We start from the raw sequence: 23,396 nt of genomic DNA on the forward strand, positions 1-23,396 counted from the left end.
ATCAAAGTGGCTAAAGGTGTACGCGAATAATAGCTATCACTATATAAAGTAACTGTCGGCGTTATTGTTAGTGCACATGACAGTATTACAATATTTTACTAATGTATGATTTTGATAGTGCTGTTGACAGCTGTGCAGTTTTCGTCATGTGATATTATGAATTTTTTTCCGATAACTAAACATCAGCGCTACTCAGTTAATGAATCTTTGCACAATTTTTGTCCAATAATGCAAAATAGCTGTCACTCTACATATTTCAAAAGAATTTATCACTTATATTCCCATCTCACCATTCTTACGCCAGGCAAACAGACTTAATACATTGTTGTAAAAAAGTAAACAGCATAATATTGTGACACCGAAGCGACACACATTTGTATTCTTTTTTTCTGTGTGTGTGCAAAACACCAACAAGGTGAATTCAGGACCCAACGTTTCGACAAGTGGACTTGTCTTCTTCGAGGCCGCCATGAAGAAGAGAAGTCCACTTGTCGAAACGTTGGCTCCTGCATTCACCTTGTTCACGTTTTGCTCATCGACCTGCATTTCCATCTCCCGCATTCCCCGCGTTTTCCCTGGATTTTTTTGTGTATGTTAAATGAGCAGCTCGATGTGTAACTTCATGTCAGAAGACTTCACGCCCTTAAGTCCTCCCCTTTAAATACGTATGCCCCCAGTGGCTAATAACATTCACTTTGCTCTTACTAACTTTGTAAGAACGCTCCAATATACTTCATTGCCACTTCACAAAGGGGCGCTGTGGAGCATTGGTTTGGTCCAGAGTTTCTACGATTTCTTGTTTCGTGCTTGTGGCTGAAACGGCAGGCACCATTGGCCCATGTCGCGAGACTTCAATCGCATATTCCGGACAATGTAAACGGGACGAAAGCCGCGGGAAAAAAATATACTCGCTGTCCCGGTAATGCGAAAGTGAATTCCCAGCAAAGCTGCCGAAAACCACCACTCCAAATGCTGAGAGGGGGGGCGGGTTGCTATCCTTTCTTCCTTTAGAATAATGGTTATAATGGTAATTTAGAGTAATGGCGCCAACATTAGCTACAGATGATGCCGGTGGCGGACGATGCTTTGCCTGGAAACGACACTGTCTCTTGTATAATGGGAGTAATGCTTATTTTGACAGGCCGCCGCCGCCCATAGTGATGCTGCAACAACCTTGAAATCGGTTGCTAGGCTGGCTTTTTGATGCACCAAAGACTAGAAATGTCACTCCCCACGTCGGGAGCTGTTATCAACGGGGCAGCATGCAAAACCGTAATCTTTACCAAGAAACGTATGCGGAAATCGTTCAGTGATTCGCATTGTTATCAGGAGCGCCTTATCATCAATTATGTGGCTCAGATAATTTCTCTGTGCTTCTTCTTTATTAAAACTCATGCTGCTCTGCGTGTTGTGCGCGTGATTGCAAAGAATATAGGCGCTGATAGCTTCGCTCTGCAGACAGCTTGAAGCCTCTGTATCATTGGGATACGAGCGACTGCTCCTGGCCCTGTACTGCCGTCGACATCGGTTCACATTTTTGCTGACGGACGCGGACAGGAAAAAATGCTGACGGACTATAGCTAACAGCTTCGCTGTAACATACTCATGACAAGCATTACAGTGTCTTCCACCCCGCGTGTGCTGTTTCAGATATGAGGGTTGAACAACTCTGCCAGCCTTGCAGTTTGCGACACTGCACTATCGCGATGAAAAGCTGTACCACGTGAAAACTCCGCTGTAGTCGGGGTGGTAAGCGCTGCCATACTTTTTTTGTACCTGACTCCAAACTGAGACAAAAGAGTTCCTAAGTTTACGCTAGACTCTTGATTGTTCCTTATATTTTTGCTAAATATGTCCACTGAATGTTAAATAATGTAGGCGTTTTAAAACGTGGCGTAAATCCTTTGCCGAGGCATTTCGTGACCATGTAGTGTGTGTGCAGGAGGCTGCTTTTTGTTTCTGCTAGCTTTTTTTTTATTTCATGCGATGTGATACCATTTTGACGTTTGCGTATTTTTGTTACCTTACTGAAGTTCTGCAGCGGATCTGTATTCGAGCGTAATTAACTGTGCGACATGATCCCCTCACTCCATGTCGTTCTATAGGTGCGTGGCAGATCTCTCTCTCTCTCTCTCTCTCTCTCTCTATATATATATATATATATATATATATATATATATATATATATTATTTATGTCATACATGCGGCGAGCCTACATTTGGAGGCTGTGGAAAATACTGGAGACATGGGAAAATACATTCCATCAGAATAAGAATGACAAACTTATACACTTGGTAATATTGTAGTTTACAAGAAGTTGTAATTGAGCAATACAATAAAAAGGTGTGACCTTTCTGAGCCAAACCTTAAAGGTTAATGAATGAACAGAAGCATAAAATAGGCAACAAAAAAGTACATCAAAACCAATTAGAGACAAAATGCGGTGTCTGCAGGCGATACTGGTAAATCAAGATGCGTGCTCATAGACATATTTTTCCAGCATAGGAAGGAAATGCTCAGGTGAACAAATTATAATATCACTAGGCAATGAATTCAAGTCTCTGATTGTCTGGGGAAAGAAAGAATACCTGAATGTGTCTGTGTGGAATCTGTATTCAATTAAATGTTTATGACGTTTAGTTCTAGTGTTTCGCAGTTCAGTGAAAGACACATATGCACCACTGTTTAATTTGTAGCCCCCGTTAAGGAGGTGGAACAGAAACTTGAGGCGTAAGAATTTCGCACGCTTGTAAATAGTCGGGAGGCAAGCTTTATCAAGGAGTTCTGTCGGAGAATCATTACGGTTGTACCTATTATAAATGAATCTGATGGCTTTTCTCTGTATTGCCTCTAGGCGTTTTATGCACTGTTCGGTATGGGGGAACCAGCAGGTAAAGCCATATTCTAGTACAGAACGAACGAATGAGGTATAGGCTAGCATCTTCGTGTCTGGTGAGGCAGATTTTAAAGAGCGTTTAAGTGAACAAAGTGTTGTCAATGCCTTAGAAGATATGTGCGACACATGAGAAAATGTTCCAAAAGCCAGGGGAACTCATGCTTCAAAGTGTTGTTTTCACTGGCTTTACTAAACGAAAAATAACAAAAACATAGACGTTTTGCCACCTATGCGGGTGGCATCGTCAGTACACAGTGGCAACAAATGAGAAGCACATCCAATTTATCTATGAAACTGCCGTAAACATCCGGCAGGGGGCCACGGTTAGAGTTGCATGAAGATTGATTACGACGGATGAACCATGATTCTACGAACTTTCTTGGGCCCCATCGGTGTTCCCGTGCTAGTGTGGTTACATTGTTAAAATCGAACATGTGTCCCTTTGATAAACAATGATCAAGCAATTCCGTCTTGGCACGTGTAGCATGTGTGGCTTTCGTAACATCTCTTAAATGTTCCTTGATACGGGTGCGACGTCGCCGCCCCGTCTCGCCAATGTAGCTGGCACCGCAGTCTGAGCAGTTGACCTTGTAGACGACAGCACTTTGTTCGTCCGGATGTGTGCGGTCCTTTGGCTTCGGGAACACGTTTCCCAACGTGTACGAGGGTTTGAACACAGTTTGAACACCCAATAGCCGTAAAGCCTTGCGCACTGCTTCTGATACACCACGGACATACGGAATGCATACAGAGGAAGCTGGCCTTTCGGCCTTGCTCTCGCGAGGTTTTTGCATGCGGCGCTGCGTATCATTGACAAAGTGCTCAGGGTAACTCCGTTTATGCAACAGAGCGGCAACATTGGTTAATTCTTGCTCCCTCAAAGTTTGCGTTGACGAAAGCGCATCGCAACGAGAGAGGAGCGTGCGTACCACGGCCTGTTTGTGTTCTATAGGTTGGTGAGTGGAGACTCCCGCTATCGCATGATTTGCGATATACGGCTGTCTCCACCGAACCTCCTTCGCTCCGTCGTACCAGCACTTCTAGAAAGGCTAAGCTGCCACTATTCTCCGTCTCACATGTAAATTGAATGGCATGATGGACGGTATTAAGCGCCTCATGCATGGCACGCAGGTTTTTCTTATCAGAAGCAGTGCGCAGGGCTTTACGGCCTTTGGGTGTTCGAACTGTGTTCAAACCCTCGTACACGTTGGGAAACGTGTTCCCGAAGCCAAAGGACCGCACACCTCCGGACGAACAAAGTGGTGTCATCTACAAGGTCAACTGCTCAGACTGTGGTGCCAGCTACATTGGCGAGACGGAGCGGTGACGTCGCACCCGTATCAAGGAACATTTAGGAGATGTTACGAAAGCCACCCATGCTACACGTGCCAAGACGGAATTGGTTGGTCATTGTTTATCAAAGGGACACATGTTCGATTTTAACAATGTAACCACACTAGCACGGGAGCACCGATGGGGCCCAAGAAAGTTCGTAGAATCATGGTTCATCCGTCGTAATCAATCTTCATGCAACTCTAACCGTGGCCCCCTGCCGGATGTTTACGGCAGTTTCATAGATAAATTGGATGTGCTTCTCATTTGTTGCCACTGTGTACTGACGATGCCGCCCGCATAGGTGGCGAAACTTCTATGTTTTTGTTATTTTTCGTTAGGTAAAGCCAGTGAAAACAACACTTTGAAGCATGTGTGACACATGTTTGTCCCATTTCATATCAGGTGATAGGACAATGCCCAAATATTTGTAATCATCGACTATCTTCAATTTTTGCTGTTCGATCGTGTAGGTGAATTCTAGTGGGGTTCTTTTTGGGCTTACTCTCATAAAAACCGTCTTGTCAAAATAATCTTCATTTGCCTTGCCTGACACCAATTTGCTACCTGCGCAAAGTCGTGATTTAGTGTTAATTGATCATTATGGCTTCTAATCTCCCTATATATAATGTAATCATCTGCAAAAATGCGCATCGTTCATCTCATGTTATCTGCCATGTCACTGATGCGTAGTAAAAAAAAAAAGAACTGGTGCTGATACTGTTCCTTGTAGTACTCCAGATGACACCTCAACCCAATCACATTGCTGACTTTCGATTTCTACGTACTGTTGTCGACCTGCAAGATAAGCTTTTATCAAGTTTATTATGCTGCCAGATCGGAGAATGTGTTGTAGTTTGCCCACGAGTTTAGGATGGCATACCCGGTCGAAGGCCTTCGATAGATGTAAAAATATTACGTCAGTCTGTCCGCGGTTATCAATTGTTAGACCGAGATCATGCACAGTTTGTGTCAGTTGCGTAACAGTAGACACTCCTTGTCTGAAACAATTTTGGTTGTTGCTAAGCAAGTTATGTTCCGCAAAGGTAACGATGTGTTTCAGTATGATGAGTTCGAGAATTTTGCCAGATGTGCAAGTTAGAGAGAGCGTTCTATTATTTGATGGGCTTGTTGCGTCACCTGCTTCGAGAATCGGGACAATCTTTGCTATTTTCCAGTCTTTGGGCCCGTCTGACGATTCCAGAGATCTTTTAACGATAAGTAAGAGGTCTTTAGAGGCCCATTCTGCGTATCTCTTGAGAAAAGTATTTGGAATCCCATCTTGGCCGCAATATCTTTTAATGTCGATGTTAAGCTGCAGTGAAATTATACCTGGTTCCCTTATCTCTGTATTACCAAGGATGTGGCCGGTTCCTCTCGGTTGATGGTTTAAATCTGGTGAAGTTTTGTTGTCTTGTGTAAAAATGGATTTAAAAAACGTTATTGAACTGATTTGCGCTTTGGAAACCATCCTTAGGCGGCAAATTGCTTTGCTTATGCATGTGCACGTTAAATTATCTCCAAAATATTTCATGAGCCATCTGACTCAATCGCTGCATAGATATATATATATATATATATATATATATATATATATATATATATATATATATATGTATATATATATTTATATATATATATATATATATATATATATATATATATATATATATATATATATATATATATATATACAGCGGATGCGAACAAGAAGCAGGGCACGTGTTTTTTAGCAAAACAATTTAGGTACTTAAGACAAGATTAACCTTACAGATATAGTAGTGTTCGACGATGGTAAGATAATAGAATTCTTGGGCACGTGCATGGCCGTATCTTGTTAACATAGTGATTATACATTGCGTCAGCTTTTTGTAGGTCAAATACTGGGCTTCTTACCCTTAATTCACTTGAAAGCTTCGTGAAATATTCATTCGTCCGAGAGCTATGGAAAACGAAAGCAATGCGCTCAAAGTAGTGTTAACGTGTATAGCAGCTCCGATACTTTCGCCTTCCTACAGTAAATCGGTCTCTGTACCTTCTTGTGTTATAAATCTCACCTTGCCGTTTATTGCAATTAGCACGAGAAAATGATTTGCAACTGCGGTTGCGAATGTTTGCCACTTGAACGCACTTAGTGAAGCTGCAGAATCAGCAGGGCTGAAACGTATCCAGTTCTCTTTTTTTTTTAAACGAAAAAAAACAAGCTTGATTACTGGAGCTCGTCGTAACGTTTAGTAGGCCAACAGTGCTATGAACCTGAAGCTCGACGTGAACATCCCAGATGGGAAGACAATCGTTGCTTTATCATGGTCACAAAGACCATGAGCCGTAAAGTCAAAATCTGAGATACTTACTTGTGGTTTGGTTAGCAATAAAATACAAAGTAGAGTGCAAATTTTGAAGAATCTTTTCTAAGTTCGAAGCCTTTGGACTCTCGCCAATTCTTCTGCCATGTCGATAAGTATGTCGCCGCTCAGAAAAAGAAAAAAAAATTCACTGAAATAACAAGGAAGTCGCTAAACATAGCGGCAACATCGCTAAAGTACCAACACTGGTGGCGGTCGCGTGTCTGTCGGCAGCGTTCCGTAAAACGCGCTGTATGAGAATAGTGCGCCCTATTATTGCCCGAATCCGCATAGCCCATAGTTCGGGATATATCGTCAGTCGTTTCTAAGTTTTGGTTGCAGTAGATAGCTGCAGCATGTCGAGTGGTTTTGTAGTGGTTAATGGTGGTATTCATTTTTTTTGCCGTAATTGCTGAATTAATGTTGCAACTACTGACAGTGTCTGTACAGTTCTGCGTCAACACAAGGCGCTCAACTATTTGCGAAGCGACCGCAGTGATTAATGCGATTAACTAAAAAAAGGTAATTCGTTAAGCTTATATTAGCTACCTGAACATTGCGCTTCTCAAGCAATAATTAGCGAACCCTTTAATGGGTATTTGTACATTGCGTTCTCTCATGCGGGTATGTTCCTTCGAGAAATTAAAGTGAACAGGCTAAAAAGTTCTACTTACCACTTTTATTTCAAATACTATGTTCCAAGTAAATATGTTTATTTTTTAACAATCAAGGTCCTGTAAATAACATTAATTTTTATAATTACCAAGTTCCTGCTCGCTCCTTCAATTCGAATGTTTCTCTGCATGGTTTTTAAAGTGAAAAAAGTCCTAGTAGTATCTAAAGTGTTCGGATGGTATTCATTGAATCCAGTAATTTCTTAGTCATGACAACACCAACCCAGTAAATGCCCGTACCATCGCGTATTGGAGATGGCGTTTGTATGAGTTTGTGTGTTGTGGTGTATGGCGACGGCGTCTTTTTGTGGTGTCTCAATGAACGAAGTGTTGTCGCCAAGTGCAAAGTGACAGAAATCACGCTTGTAGTAATTAGTCTTAGCGTGTTCGAAATCTACATAGCTTGTGAAACATTATTGTATTCGAATATACGATCAACGAAAAAGCTGCCGCACTCAGGTGCTTGCAAAAAAAAGACAACAATCGACAGAGACACTTATGACTGCTTACGTGGAAGCATTAAACCGTTTGCGCACCTAGCAACGTCATCAATGAGCTCATTTCATGCTCTCATGACGTGGCACCACCACCTTCCCATTGTCTCCGCCATCACGTGCCCAATAGCGCACGCACTAGGCCGCACCTTTAGTGGGGCTGCGACATGACGTTTGCAATGAGGGACGCTTTAGGCGCAACCTTAGTGAACGAAAACCGTGGAGCCACCATGGCGTCGAAGAAGCGTGCTCGTCGCGCACCCCGAAGGCCCGGGCTCTATTCGCACCCAAACCTAAGTGTTCCAAAAGATGCTTTCAAACCCATTTGTTTACTTTAGTTACAGGAACCTCCCTGAGAATTTCGACGTCAATCTCAGCATTTCTTGACGTGTTTTTACTCTATGCTCTGTCGGCCAGTTTTTTGTGGCTTTTTCGGTCACGCCGCCACCGACGGACTTTTACTTATTGGGACGTACAATGCTGCCGCATTCCAAACGGTGCCTGAATGTATTGCAGCAATCTTCAAATTACACTATTCAGTTTGAGACAAAATCTTCGCTTACGCTATTCAGTTTGCCCGATGGACGTGAGGCTCCCACCACGACATTTTTGCCTGTTGCGCAAGTCTCATGGAAAGGCATTGAACTCAGTTAAGGGCACATTATTTGGCAGCTGGAGAACACATTGAGGAAGCCACTGCAGCCTAGCTCAATATCTTTATCTGCGCCATGCGCCTCGTCATACTCGAACGGACGCATCCAATACGATGCATTCTCTTTTAGTACTCTATATATAGTGAGTTATTATGATTTACCGTTCAATGCAACAGGTTGCGTTCTTGAGTGACCATTTAACAATACACTAATAAAAGAAATCATAACACTACGCCTTATGCATGCATTATGCATTATGAACGTGCCGGCTTGCTGAATGATAACTTGCTGAACAATAAAAGAAACAACGTGTAGACGTCTGCTGTCCTTACGCTCATTCCGCTAGCTTCGACGTCATTACTACAGTATGCTCAATAATAGAGGTGTGCTGCACTTTGAACTAACGTTCCGGCATTTTCGCACATGAACCAATTTGAATATCACGATCATGTTAAAAAAATATAGTTTTTTTTATTCAGCTCTAAAGGCTTATATGTCCTTGTCCAAACTATGACATCGAGAACATTCAGGGCAAATTTTCAATATTATAATTACCTAAGAAGCGACATTTGCTGCCTATAGGGAAGGTGCTCTAAGATCGCGTACAATGCTTTTTGCGAAATAACTCCTTAAAAGGTGTTGTGTACGTGTTATTTACGCTCATCTGCTATTTACATGCGCAATGCATGTATTATGCAGCTTCCTGGTGGTATTCGCAACTTAAATCAACATTAGGGGGGCTGCGAAGTCTGGCCCGGTCTGGCTACACTGTGCAGTATGGCGGCTTTACGGAGGTCCCCGCGTACGCTGTCCTTGGTGAAAATATGAAGTTTGTTGCACGGCGATGTTAATTCGCGCTGTTTTGTGGGAGGAGAACGGTTAATGGACGCCGAGCACCTCATTTTAGTCGGTACCAGTGGTACAGTGAGTAATTAAGTAGAAGTGGTCGCGCGTGTGTGCAAACCTCCGGCGTGACAGCGGACCCGCACGAGATTGTGGTGAGAATCGCCGACGCATTCCGGGACCCATCGATCGTGGAGGCAAAGTGCTCGGGCACTGCTGGATTGTCGCAAAAGTGCAAGCACATCTCGGCTGTTTCTCCAGGCACCTTATCCTGGAATATTTGGTGTAGTTGTCAGTACCTATAATGTTTCATCTCTGCATTGCGTTTCAATGCTGTTCATATTGCAAAGATCGTTTACAGTGAAATGTTCATGTGCGTGCACCGTTGTAAGCGGAAGAGAACCTATTATGTGCCAAACTGCAACTTAGCTTCACCTTGTGCTGTGGCGCTTGAGGTTACCTATCACAATACATATCCTGCTATTTTTTTTTTGCCGACATGACTGTTCGTTTCCTATGGCTCATACGTTATTGTTTCACAATTTGTGCACGAGCAACTGCGTGATATCAGTGGCGACTCAGGCAGAACTCATGAAACCAACTTCTGTTGTCTTTGTTTGTGCCCTTCTTAAAGGGGCCCTGAAACTGGCATGCTGCATAATATAGATACCACGACCACCACAAGCTCTGTTCGCAGGACGATCAGACAGCCGTGTGTATTTATTGGTCTCTGTAAGTGATGTAGCTCCAGGCGTCCATCTCGCGTTTAGAGAGTGCCACACATGCCTGAACCACAAGTAGCAATGTGTAAAAAAAAAAACAACTTGACCAGGACCTTGCTACCTTCCCATGCACCGTGTAGCTTCCAGCACACTAGCTGAGGCGAAAGGAGGGAGCAATGCATCAGTGCAATAACTACTAATTCCGCGTACAGTTCAATGATTCGAAAAATTTTTGCAGCAGGCGATGTCCTTTTGTAGTGAGGTAACTATGATCAGTCGGAAGTGTTTCAGTGCCCCTTTAAGTGTTTGCTAAGTGCTTTAAGTGCATGTTAAACTTTTATGTCACTTCCTTTCCATTTATTGATAAGTTGATAGTAAGGACAGCTCTATATGCTCTCTGGAGGTCAATAATTATCATTCATTGATGTTAAGTCTGCACAAGTGTCTCCCCATGTTGTATTACCAGTGGTTTAGTTATGCTTCCCAGGACAGCCATTTGCACTGTATTCAACAAATTGGGAAGAAGCATAAATTATGGTACATATACCAGCTGAGGTCATTTGAATCAAACTATTCTTTCCGGGTACTCAACTCTGGTGGCCAAACTTTTTAAATACTCATCGTATGCAGGTTTGACACTGTTCCATGTTACTTCTCATGTTCTGTTTGGCAAGATATACCCTCATATGCTAAAAAGTGCAACAAAAATGGGCTTGAGTAAAACGTATGAGGCAAACACCTTGACACTGAGTACACTGAACAAAATATTGAGTGCATGTGGTTTATTTTGTGAAAAAATACAAGTAAGGCAAGGGACAACAAACAGCCATTGAAGAATAACCACAACTCTATGCACACAGATCATATGGCACGCCTGTGAATGTATTTACGTTGCTACTATTTATTGTGTTCACAAACTTCTGTAGAAAAGTACCCAATGCCACTTGGACAGCCTTGCTTTCTGTAAGCCTTGTCCCTGAAGCCATTTCTAGTAGGAAATTTGCCACGTCTTTTTCTTCTCTTGAGTACTCTGCGATTAATGTCCGGGGGCCAGGTTGGCAAGCACATTCCTGTCACAAAACAAAAGCAAGAGTTATAATGTCTGACATATCTGACGCGAGATGCAGCTTCTTTTTGTCATTCCGATAATGCACGTCAATGTGTTAAATTCAATGTTGGAAGTAGGAAAGCCAGGCTTTTTGCATCGGTTAATTTGCACCCATCACACACCACAATCCTTTCACGAAGTTAATCCAGAAAACATGCTGCCGGCTAGGTAAAGACAGCTACCACATCACAAATATATAGAAAAAATAAATTGCCATATTTGCTATGTCCTTGTCCCTTATGGTGTTTGCAATGCTTTGGTCCATGCTGTTAGGGGATGGGAAATCGTCCTGCAATGTCAGATAGAGTTCAGTTCAAGAAACCAGTGGTTAAGTAATGTGTGCAGAAGTTGCAGTTAATATGCACCAATCACACACCACGTGCTACAATGCTTTTACGATGTAAATCCAGAAAGCATGCCACGGTCTAGGTAAAGACAGCTACCACAGCACATACATATACAAAAAGAAATTACCATATTTCCTTTGTCACTTATTTGGTCCATGCTGTTGCTGTCAGGGGATGGGAGATCGTCCTGCAATGTCAGAGTTTAATCACAAGGAATTAGTGGTGAAGCAACGTGTGCACAATTGCAGGCAGCCAATTTACCCTGGTGGTCGTGCTGACAGGTGCATGGTGCAACACCTTTGCTTCTAATGGGGAGGCAGCAGTTTCTTTGCTTGATTCATTCTGTAATGCATTAAAAGGTGTTGACATCTATTGCATGCTTGTAGACATGGGGTATGTACCATAAGCATATAAGTGCTGCACCATGCCGTGAAATGAATTTACTCTGGCTGACCGATACGCACGTCGGCGAAGTCTTGCCAGTGAAAGCTCTTTCATATGAGCATCCTTGTTCTCATCATAACATGACGTCCTTGGCAGGTTTTCAGTTGGTACTGCATTTTTTCCAGCCGCTGTCTTTGACATGCTACATCTGAAAAAATAAATTAATTGTTTATGCTTTATTGTGCCTCAATATGGGCTGCACCCAGAATTTTTTTCTTTTTACCTCAGAAACAAGGCCAAAATATTTATAAAAAAGCATTTGCAAGGAAATGAAGCACGGTTTGAGTGTGCAAGGCTATGCGACGTTGTACACCGAATGTAGCATCTGCAAAACGTAGTTGAAAGCTGCTCATAACGCAAAGTACACAGGTGCAAACACCACCACATGACCGGAGTAGTTTTGCCACTGACTTGGGGATTATTTAATAACACAGATAAAGCTAGCTTAGGTACTAATACTGCACATACATATGCGACACGTCAGTAGACAGCGGACGCCGTAAATGTTCCTCGCAACTAGCAAACGCGTGTAAAATTGACATGTGGCTGTCGCGTAAGTGGCAAACTTCTGCAATGAACGTGATAGGCTCGCCATCGGTGCGAAATAGCAGTGTCATATGGCCACTCTTGAGCGCGTCGGAGATTCTCAAGTGCAAGTGGAAATTCGTAATCAGTCGCGCTGGGAAGTGCCCGTGTGCAGTGCGCCTGTGCTGCTAGTTCATCCGCACCATGCATGATATTTATTCCGCTTTAGCATGCCATATACGTGGCACGTTTACACTCAACACTTCCTGAATTTGCTAGTACATCATTTGTAAACATTTGAATCTCCGACGCCCGTATAAGTTGCGCGAGACGTGCTGGGCATCAAAAGCCTCCCGAGTTACAGCCGGGTGTAGCCAACGAGCGCAGAGGTGACGTTCCTCGCAGAAACCGCTGTGAAGCGTCGAACATGAGCTCTAATTACAGCCAATGTGGTTAACGAGTGCAGAGGAGACGTTCCTAGAGAAACCGCTGTGACAGGTCTCGAACCTGTGCTCGAATTTCGCGTTGCGGCTAACATATGCAGCAAATAATGCATAGCCAAATCGCCAGTGCTCGCAATGTGAAACGAGTTTACATAAGGTGACACAGCGACATGTATAGTGGCCACGCACAATGGTCATGCATTAGGTTCGAGTTCACAAGTTCACAATAGTGTCTCACCTGGTAAGGAGAAATTATCCCGTGCAAAATGCCGTGAGCAAACAGTCACTGTCAGCGTCACAGCCTTGCCGATGCGGATGTTAGCGATCCACCTGGTTCTGCGGCTTCAGCCTTTCGACTCGGAGGGAAATGCGGGAACGGAAATATCGCTGTCCTTCCATCTCGCTGGCACGCACCGAGGAACACAGCATAACTGCTTGGCCGTTCGCTTTTTCTTTGCTAGCAGCTCCATTCTTCCGTCCGCGACAGCAGCCTCTACGGCACACACGGCGACTGGACCTCCGTATTACGTTTCTCCCTACTGCCGCTAGGTGTCGCATGAATTGCTGGAGTTGCGAATATGGATACTGCATATCTTCTCAAGCCTGTCCATCTTGGCGAACACTTGGAGCATTTACATCCGGAGAATACCAAGCGCAGAATCTCGGCCTTCCAGGATGTGCCTCTTCAGGCGCAACAATTCCTATTATTGAAGACCATTCGCTGTATACTTCCTTGGCAATCTAACCAGCAAAATTTTAAATCCGTCACTTATCCCGCGTCCGATCTCACCACTTGGCCCCTCTGCCAAGCGAAGACCGTGCGCCGCATTACATGTAGCTTCACGCCCTGGATACAGCCATCGATGGCTTTACGGTGCCTCAGGCAACCTCCCGTCAATTTTGAGGCACCCGAAATAAAAAATAAGGCCGACTTGCCGCAGGTATCTCCGAAATATGTACCTTTAGAGCACTTTTCTGAATGTACACGGAATGTGAGCATTCAGATGCAGATGCAGATGGCTGGTTTGCAGCAAACAGCTTGTCCGGTGCAGTGGTCATCCCACCAAGACTGGCGTCTGTTAGGTTTATGTTCACTGATAACGCAATATTTATTTTTGTTTTTTTGTGAATACTGTTGATCCGAGGGTTATTACAGGACAGGTAAAATAAACACAAATACAAAATCCACTACATGAATAAGAGGCAGTGTTTGAGCCAAGTACAAGATAATAGTAATCATAAGCATATGTAAATGTGCAAATAGGAACATAGCGCCTAATATGCTACAGAGTAAATCACCTGCGACACCAACGACAAGGCGACAACAAAGAAAAGACAAAGGTAAAAACTTACCCAGCCCTGACGTGCCTCGTGCTCAGAAAATAAATTGAAAACAAGAGCAACAGTGCTGCAACTTGTAAAACAGCAATACGAGGTATACCCTCAAACTTTATTTGCCGCAATGGAAATGATATGAAAGCGATTGTTAAAATTGTTTTAATGAGGCTGACTGAAGAACTCTTGGGGATAGGGAATTCCATTATTCTATTGTTTTAGAACATAATGAATATTTAAAGCACTTTTTGGCGCTGTGATTGGTTCCAATTGTTCCTTACGGGAACGTAAGCTGCGAGAAGAACGCAGTTTTAAGTAAAGGTCAGCATACAAATAAATTAATTACGGCCTAATTGATACAAGGAGTTTAGTCTCGCGATTTTTCTCCGTTCAGCAAGCTTAGGAAGTTGAAGATCATTTAACATATGTGTGACCAAATCTGTGTTTCTGTATCTAGATAATGCGGACCGAACCGCTCTTCTCTGCAAGTTTCCTATCTTCTCTGTAAAAGATTTATGGTGCGGATCCCATATGACGCTCGTGCACTTTAGTGAGGGACTCAAAATGGTTACATGTGCGGTTAACTTCGCTTTCAGAGTAGTAAGCTATACCTTCCATTTGAGAAGCCACAATTTTTATCTGTGCTGTGGAGCAAATGTCGGTAATGTGTGCTTTTGAGCATAAAATCAGAAGATATTGTTGCGCCAATGTATTTAAAAGAGTTAACATTTGTTAAGTTGTGTCCATCAATATTATAGTTAAATGCTAGCCAGTTTTAGTTATCTTAGTGAGCCGCATGTATGTAGTCTTGCTTAACACAATTTTCATTTTGCTTTTAGCCCACCAGACCCCCGAGAACCTACAAGCTAAAATTTAGTGCGATATGGCTCGGGGCAGCCGTTAAGATCTGAGTACTATAAACAATCATCCTTAAATACACGTATGGTAATATTAGGAGGAATTGTGTCTCAAAAATAATTTATGTAGCGCAATAATAGAAATGGACCCAACATGGAGACTTGAGAGACCTAAAGTTACCTGCAAAACAAGTTATTTTTGCATTGTTCACTTGCACGAATTGTGTTCTGCTAGACAGGTACATCTTTATCAATCTCACAATTTCGATGTTAAGTCCTAAATGTAAACATTTTAGGATCAGTCCTCCGTGAGGAACCTCATCAAATGCCTTAGACAAGTCAAGGCACACTGCATCGATTTGTCCTGTTTCGTAAGGGATTTTGCAAAATGATGGACTGTTTCTGTGGGCTCAGTAACCGTTGACTGCTTCTCACTATACCCGTGCTTTCGGGAAAAAGGCTGGAATATTCAAGGTAATGAAACACACTTTTTATATACTATGTTCAAAAAGTTTAAAGTGCATGCATTCGAAATTGGTCTATAGTTTTGAACCTTGTATTAATGTCCAGGTTTAAAGAAGAGGTACAATTCAAGAAATTAACTAGTCATACAGTAATATCTGTTGCTGAAGTGATGCATTAAACATTACCTCTAAGTACTTTTCGACTCAATCTGCATAGCGGTGTAAAAATGCATGTGTAATGGAACATATGCTAGAAGATTTTTTTCGTGTCGATGCCAAGAAAATATTCCCTGCTTATTCGTAACCTACTAAAGAGGGACAAAGAATTCTACTCTCTAAATTAGCTAACGCAGAATAGAAATACTCATTACATTCCTTAGACGTTGCCAAGGCACCACTAATAATACGTCCATCAACGTCGATGTAGTTAATGTCTTCTCACGGTAGCGTAAAGAGACGCGAAATTCGTTACGGAGAAGTTTTCATGAATCGCGTCAGTTTCTTCGAAATGTACTCTTCTTTAGCAGACACTAGTCTGTGTTTAAAAAGGGAAGAAATTTGCGAAATTTCCGTCTCCTTTTTTTCTTCTTTACTTCTCCTGCACTCTAGCTTACCCTTCAAATGAAATATTGCTAGATTTATCTAGGGATTGCGCTTTCTCGCGTTTTGTTGTTCCGTTGAGGAACAAACAGTTCTAGACACTAAGCAGTTTCTTCCTTAAATTTAGCCCACAAGAAGTAGACATCAGATGCCTCATCGAACGAGTTTAATGCCATCTCCAAGTAATCCGAAATGCTCAAATCATTAGCATTTCAAAAATCTGGCACTCAAGCAGTTTGTCACTTCCTTTTTTAGTGCGGCATAACCTGTTTTACAGGAAGCAACACAAGTTTATGGTAACAGATCCCTTCTAAAATAGCGGCGTGTCATACTCAGATATTTTGCTACTTATGACTGCGAAATCTAACAAAGATCTTGAGGTTGTGCCGACCCTTGTTCTTTGTTGAACGGCTTCCGTAAGATCGTTAATACATGCAATGTCCGATAATGTCTCACAATGTTTAGCGTCAACAGAGTAAAAGCAGAGAGTATCCCATTTAATACTAGGAAAGTTGAAGTTGCCTGCGGTAATTACGCGGCCATTATCTGGTACATTATCGCAGAAGTAACTCCGCATTGCTTCTAAGAAAAAGCAGAAGGGCAGAAGGGGCTCCATAAACTGCAGTGATAATGCAAAAGGAGGTTCCTAGTGACATTTTCCACGAAGTACTATCCATGCCAAGACAGTTTTTCACAGCACTGACCAAACTTTGTTCTTGCTGCAACACCACCGCCATATGTAGCATGATTTTTTCGAACACTTGACACCGCCGAATCTCAGAATGCAATCCCGTTTCTGTAACAACTAAAAGATCAGGAATATAGCGCATGATAAGATGTTCGAGTTGGACTACCTCATTTGCAAAACTGCATGGAACATCAGTTATCAATGCAAAATCTTTGATTTCGGTATTGCGTCATCAAGTTTATTCATCAAGTCATCAATATTGATACGTTCATTCTTTAGGTCACCCGAGGCAAGCGCTTCGCTGTCAATGAAAATCTTATCATACACAAGTCGAACTTTAGTGCCGTTTCTATATCTACTTTGGCACTTACCCAGAGATTTCTGCGTTTGCGGAACGTTGCCAGCGAGTAGTCGCGCGACAGACAAATTTTGCTACCTTTAAGCTTTTTGGTATTCCTGAGTATTTGCAATTTTTGTTGTAGTGAGTGAGTGACGAAACTTTGTTGTGAACGCCTGCAGAACGGTTAGCCTTCCCCTGTTAGGGAGGCGTTACCATGACGCGGCCATGACATCTTCGCGGCGTGTGGCGCCTCTACTTCGGCCGCGGCCGCACTATTCCCTTTGGTCGACCACGCCTGCCCCTTCCTTGGGGTGGCAGCCTCCCTCCGGTTTCGCTCGGTCGTTGCCTTTCGAGGGCCGCCGAGATCGCCTGGACGGCCTGGGTTTGGACATCTTAGTCAGAGCATCTCGTTGCGGCCTCGAGCCGCGGCGGGATCGTTGTTATTGTTGCAGCTTCATGCGGATTCTTAGCACAGTCCCAAAGGATGTGAGCTGCAGTGGCTCTTTCCTTTCGGCACACACAACACAGATCACTTTCATAAACACTTGGACACACGTGCCTCATCAGCACCGGGGTGAATAACGACCCTGTTTGAAGTTGTCGGTATAAAACCGCCTCCTTACGTGTCAAGCCCGGATGAGGTGGCGGCATAGTCCTTCGCTCAATTACAGTAGTCGTATTGCCAATTCTTTGCGACCCTCTTGCGAATGGATTTCTTGAGTTAACAACGTTCCGGTCAATCTCCGCCGGAGTATCTTCAATGGGAATGCCTCGAATGATCCCCTTGACCGTGCCATATGGTGTGGTTTGGTACAGTCGACCAAAAAAGTTTACGGACCACGAGATCTCAGAAAATTCTAAATATACGCGTAGCCTTTAAAAGCAGCCAGTAAAACCGGGCATCCGAATGTTGTTCGCACATACCACTAAAGGCTGGAAATGGGAACACCAGGCTGCGTTTTGAGGCTGAGGAGATATCCAGCTTTTTGTCAGATGTCATGGTCCGTAAACTTTTTTCGTCGACTGTACGCGCCTACCACGTGTATCCTGTCCCCGATGCGGATGGCCTGAATCTTGGCATAGGTCAAAGCACGCCCCTTATCGGGGGTACTCACCACCATGATATTCTGGTGTAGGTTGGGCAGAAGGTATCCGCCGCACCGTCTTCTCTCGAAACCCTCGCCGCAACCATGATGGCCGAGGCAACGATCCCAGTCTGAGTTCTTGCGATGTTTAGGCCTCCCCGCGGCCTCACGATCACTTCGGTGTCCTCTCTCGGTAGCACGTCTGGCATTCTCGCTGCCCTTGTTGTCGTTGCGATCACTTTTCTGTTGACGTGGTCTCTTGTTTTAGGCCTCGACTGGCGAGCGGTGGAGCCCTCGCTCGCCGGGGCTGTTATGCGCTGGCCCACTTGCCACCAGCCGATCCCAGTGTGGAACTCCTCAGGAGAAATCTCTTGCCCTTGCACCTCGACGCACATCTGGCCGGAGCAAGGGCTCGATGTCGTCGGAGACGTGGCCGTCTCCATCTCGGACGCCATGTCGTATGGTTCCACGCCGGGGTCAGGCCCAATCCCGGCGGCCACGAAGCAAGCCTAGGCTTAGCACACCACCGCACCGATGATGGCGAAGAAGTTCCAGAAAACGGCGAAAAACTTGCCTTACGTTGAAAGTTGAGTATCGGGCGATTCCTAGTGCCTTCACAAATACACTGGTAACAACGAAACTGCGATTTGAGCCATACGACAATGTCAAATCGGTCATCGAAGACGGAGCCAGTGCCAGCGTTCAACTAGAGAATCACTTCGTCGTCTTCCAAGATCCTGTTGTAGTCAAGAAATTTTATGATCACTGGCCGTGATTTATCTTGGTGTCTGTTTCAAAGCATGTGTATTCAACCAAGCCATGCATCAAATATACCGTGCAGAACATCTTGCTGTAGCTAATCCGAGATCTCAGACTGCTTTCTTGGAAGTGCCAAAGACTATCAAGTTGTTACCACAACTATTGTCTTCCATTTCGATTAAGTTTTCTGCACAGAATGAAAAGTAGTGCCCATGCTTTCCATTGTTAGTTCCAGCTTCCCAATATTTTGTTCATTTTCCTGCAAGTTATTCAGCCAATTTTTTACTTCAATATTCTTCTGAACAAAAATTTTTAATTGCTTAGAGAGAAAGCTCTGCATGTCTTAGACTTATCTAATGTCCACTCCCTGCGGCCACTTATCCTGTCAAGAGCTCCTCTAACATTTCTGCAACAGCTGGTCTCGGGCTGGGTTCAATATCGCCGGCTAGCATCGACAGCATTGAAGCGCATTGCGACACAAAATCAGCGACCACTTCGGGGCATGGAAGAACAAGAATCGAACAGTTGTCGCTTCTAAAACACCTTGCATGCTTCCTAGCTTGAAAGAGCAGAATAAGTGGTTCAGACGGCTTCACTATGTTGGTTCTGCCATGCCGGCGAAGTAGCCCGCTGTCGAGTGGGCTTGAACAGCCCATGCGCTCCGCAGTCGTTGCTCCGGTAGCTGTCGTCCCATACGCATGCAGTTGCTCCTCCTAGAGAGGAGTTGGTTGCATGATCCACGCAGTAGTCCACGCAGTAGTCCACGCAGTAAATAACATTTTACTGCTGCCGCACCACTGCGACATCACTGGCGACTGAACTTCTTACGAAGCAGCATGCTACGGTAACCACAAATCAAGCGCACTCCTATGCTATTGTCGACGCCTGATGGAGAGCGATAACTCCGCCTATACTTGTTTGCCGCAATGCATTTGAACATCGAAGTTGAGTTCACGTTTATTATTCGTTAAGTACAATGAATGGGTAAGGGACAATCTGCGGACGAGTGTCCCAAAGTCAGAGACTGCAATTGGACCATCGGTTAATAATAATAATGGAGCGATGTGTGGAAGATAAGTAAGCCTTGTAAAAGAAACACACATAATCGCGAAAATAGAGCATTGAAAAATGCAACAGTCGAAAACAAATTGTATGTATACAAGCCTATAGTGCATACAAAAACTGTCAATACACACAATTGGCAAATGTAGCGTAATGAATGATGTAAACATAGTCACATATTTAAAAAAAAAGCTTAAGGGAATGACTAAATGCACGAAAGGATGAATATTTAATGGTGTATGGCAAACCAATCCACCGTTTTATAGTAGCGAATGATGATGTAATTGTTCCATAGTTAGAATCCATAGGCAGTAGAAAATTGTAGTTATGTGCAAACTTGGTATTACTATTGTTGATAGAGCGTGCGAGCATCGCATGCCAAATGCGAAGGTTGTGGGATCCTTCCCCACATGCGTCAAGTCGTTTTTTCATCAATTTTTTTTTCATTTCCAATAATTTACAGTTTGTTTCATTTTTTAAGCGCAAGTAATTCTCTCTATGTTGCCCTTGGTGTCAGTGTTTCGTGGCTTACTATGATCTGACTAATCAAAATCGGGTGACATAGATGATGGAAGCGAAAATATGTGCAGGAACAACTAACCGAAGGTGGAGGCACGAAGCCTTGGCGGCGGACGTAGAACATCCTTTCTTCCGCAGGGTCACATGTACGTGAAATTTTCGGGTGAAGGCAAGTGGTCCATAAATGCACACGTGCTACCTGAAGGCAGCAATTCTGCCAGATTTGAGACCCTTGCCATGTGATGAGCAAGAAGAAAGTAAACAGAGGACCCGATGCTTACTAGTCGTATCATTACATGCCAAGAAGCAAAGACACCAAGGAAAGCATCGGGGTAATTACTTGTACGTATTATTGTTCAATTATTCGAAATGAAATTGATGAAAAAATCGGTGTTCTCAGATGGGTCACGGACCCACATCATCTCATTAGACATGCAACTTTACTTTATCAAAAAGAGTTGCTAATTTATTTTATCATTTCCTTACATGTATTACAGCTATGGAGTACGGGCGATTTCCCCCTTGCTGTATTTGGTGCCTGCGTTCGTCAGCTTCTTATGACTTCACTAATAAACATCGGGCACCTCGGTTCCCCTTCTTCTCATTTCCACGGCTACGTCGAAACTCGTACTCTTATGTTACAGTCATTAGCGCATGTCGTTCACCAGAATCGCTTGGTAGCGGCGCACGCCGCACCGTTACGACGTCTGTGCTAGAGTGATGCGTTTGTTTACAGGATGTGAGATGATAGCTCGTGATAGGCCATCCATTATCACGCTTATATATATATATATATATATATATATATATATATATATATATATATATATATATATATATATATACAAGCAACTCGATGCCTGGAGTCGCGACTCCAGGCAAACACATACCCATACGCAAAGTACATTAACCAAATCACAGGGGGCAAGGAAAGCGACCAATGTAGGCTCTGTTCACAAACAGGAACACTCACACACATAATGTGGGAATGCACCTCACTCCCGTTTTCACTTCTCCCCGTCAGCAGCGAAACTGACTGGATAGCCTGACTCAGTTCCAGGGAGGTAGACCGACAGCTTGAATTGGTGGACTGGGTGGAGAAGGCCAAGCAGGCCCAGGGTCTTACTTGAGCCCGATCCCTCAGCCACGTCCCCCTTTACACTTCACCCTTTCAATAAAGTTTCCCACCAGCACCACCTGCTTAGCAACAAGCTTCAAAGCGTTGTGAGATCCAGCTAGACATGAGGAGGAAAATCATTCAATAAGATGGGGTATCTGAGTTCTAGTGGACTGCAAGAAAGGAAACTCGTGAATGACGCCAATCTGTTCCATGAACAATAGCTCTGATGGCACCACTAGAGATAAAGGCGGTATCTAGGTCTCTATATGTGCGCTCCAGCGGCTCTTTATCTTGTGGGAGGAATATATCTCTTTAATAAGTACAAAAAGAACGGCTCGTCCAGAATGCAAAGTATAAAAGCGGGATTGATAATGCAGCTTTCTCATATTTCGCTCGATACAAGAGAAATATCCTGTGGGCTTCTGCGTTTGGTAAGTAGATTTAGCATACAATGCTTCAGTTCCCTTCCTAATATGAGAAGCATTCTCCTTTACAATTAACAAAGCTATGAAATATGACCTACAGGAAATACAATGCTTTTCCTTTTGACATTACGTTGCAAAAGTCAATACATAGGAGAAAATTGCTGGTCTTTCTCACACAAAGCAGCTTGCTTAGGTGATGCATGTGACATAGCCAACCTAACTGAAAATAACATTTTCGGTAGGAATCCGCGCTTAGGCTCACAGTGAAATAATCTGAGAATTTCAAAAAGGCACTCTCAATAAATAAGCATTTGCTTTGAGATCGAGGTGAACGGTTACTACATATCGGCTGCGTTCGTTAAAAATACCTAAATAATGATTTATTTCAGATCCAATGTACCTATTTTTTTTTAGGTTGTCTCTTTCAGAAGATGCTGCTGAAGGAATAGGAACAATTCAAAGCACTGTAGACTTGTCTTTGCGCATAAATATCAGACCTACGCTACCAAAGATAACTACAATGGTTTTACTTTTTTGCAGACGTCATGAGGAAGATTTCGGCAGCCATTTGTCTCCTGGTCTTCGTGGCATTTACGGGCACGTATAACCATTTATTTCACTAATGAACACAGCCACATAAATATGTTGAATTCATTGTATAGAATTAAATCTATGGAAATTAAGCAATAGTAAATGAAGCAATAATACACCTACCAACAAGGTTTATACGCTGGCTACCTATCTGTGTTATCTCACAGCTTTCAACGTCACAGGATAATCTGTGTAGCAATTCGGTGATTATTCGCTTTTAATTTCAAGGCTACTGGCAAGCTATGAACAACGACTTCAGAGTGCTTTCAAGGGGCACTAAACATCATCTTTATTTTCGCAAACAGCCGGTGCCAGTTTTAAGACAAAAGTGGACAAATTCTGAATATCTTGCTCTCATGACTGGATAATATACGATAGTGAAACTTGTTAAAAGTAAATATGAAGCATACACGTTACATTACAAGAGAATGCCATCGGTGAACCAAAGGTTGCTTAGATGTTTTTTTGTTTGCCAACACACGTAGTGCTTCGCACCGTACTACTTGGGATATTTCAAGCAAATACTTCGTTAGAAACGCTCAAACGTCTAACAGAAACTCCTGTTCATACCATTACAGCGGACGCCCACACAATTCCCGAGGAAGAGTCTTCCGTTGACGCAACGCTCGACAGGGCGGCCGAATCTGCCGCTCACGATGCTGTTCATGTGGGTGAGATCCTGCAGGAAGTGGCCCAGACCTTAGCTGCGGATGAAAAAATTAAT

The 23,396-nt window shown here is 43.4% G+C and overlaps 1 protein-coding gene across 1 annotated transcript in view; it reads right to left on the bottom strand.

The window, feature by feature from the left end:
• Positions 1–23,396, bottom strand: part of LOC135915348 (uncharacterized) — a 61,515-nt gene extending 38,119 nt beyond the window's left edge. Inside the window, exon 1 of the mRNA XM_070531177.1 lies at positions 23,243–23,396. Coding sequence (XP_070387278.1) covers positions 23,243–23,339 — 97 coding nt within the window. The 5' untranslated portion in view covers positions 23,340–23,396. The remainder of the gene's footprint in view (positions 1–23,242) is intronic.

This window comes from Dermacentor albipictus, chromosome 1 (assembly GCF_038994185.2).
Source record: "Dermacentor albipictus isolate Rhodes 1998 colony chromosome 1, USDA_Dalb.pri_finalv2, whole genome shotgun sequence".
NCBI classification, from domain to species: domain Eukaryota; kingdom Metazoa; phylum Arthropoda; class Arachnida; order Ixodida; family Ixodidae; genus Dermacentor; species Dermacentor albipictus.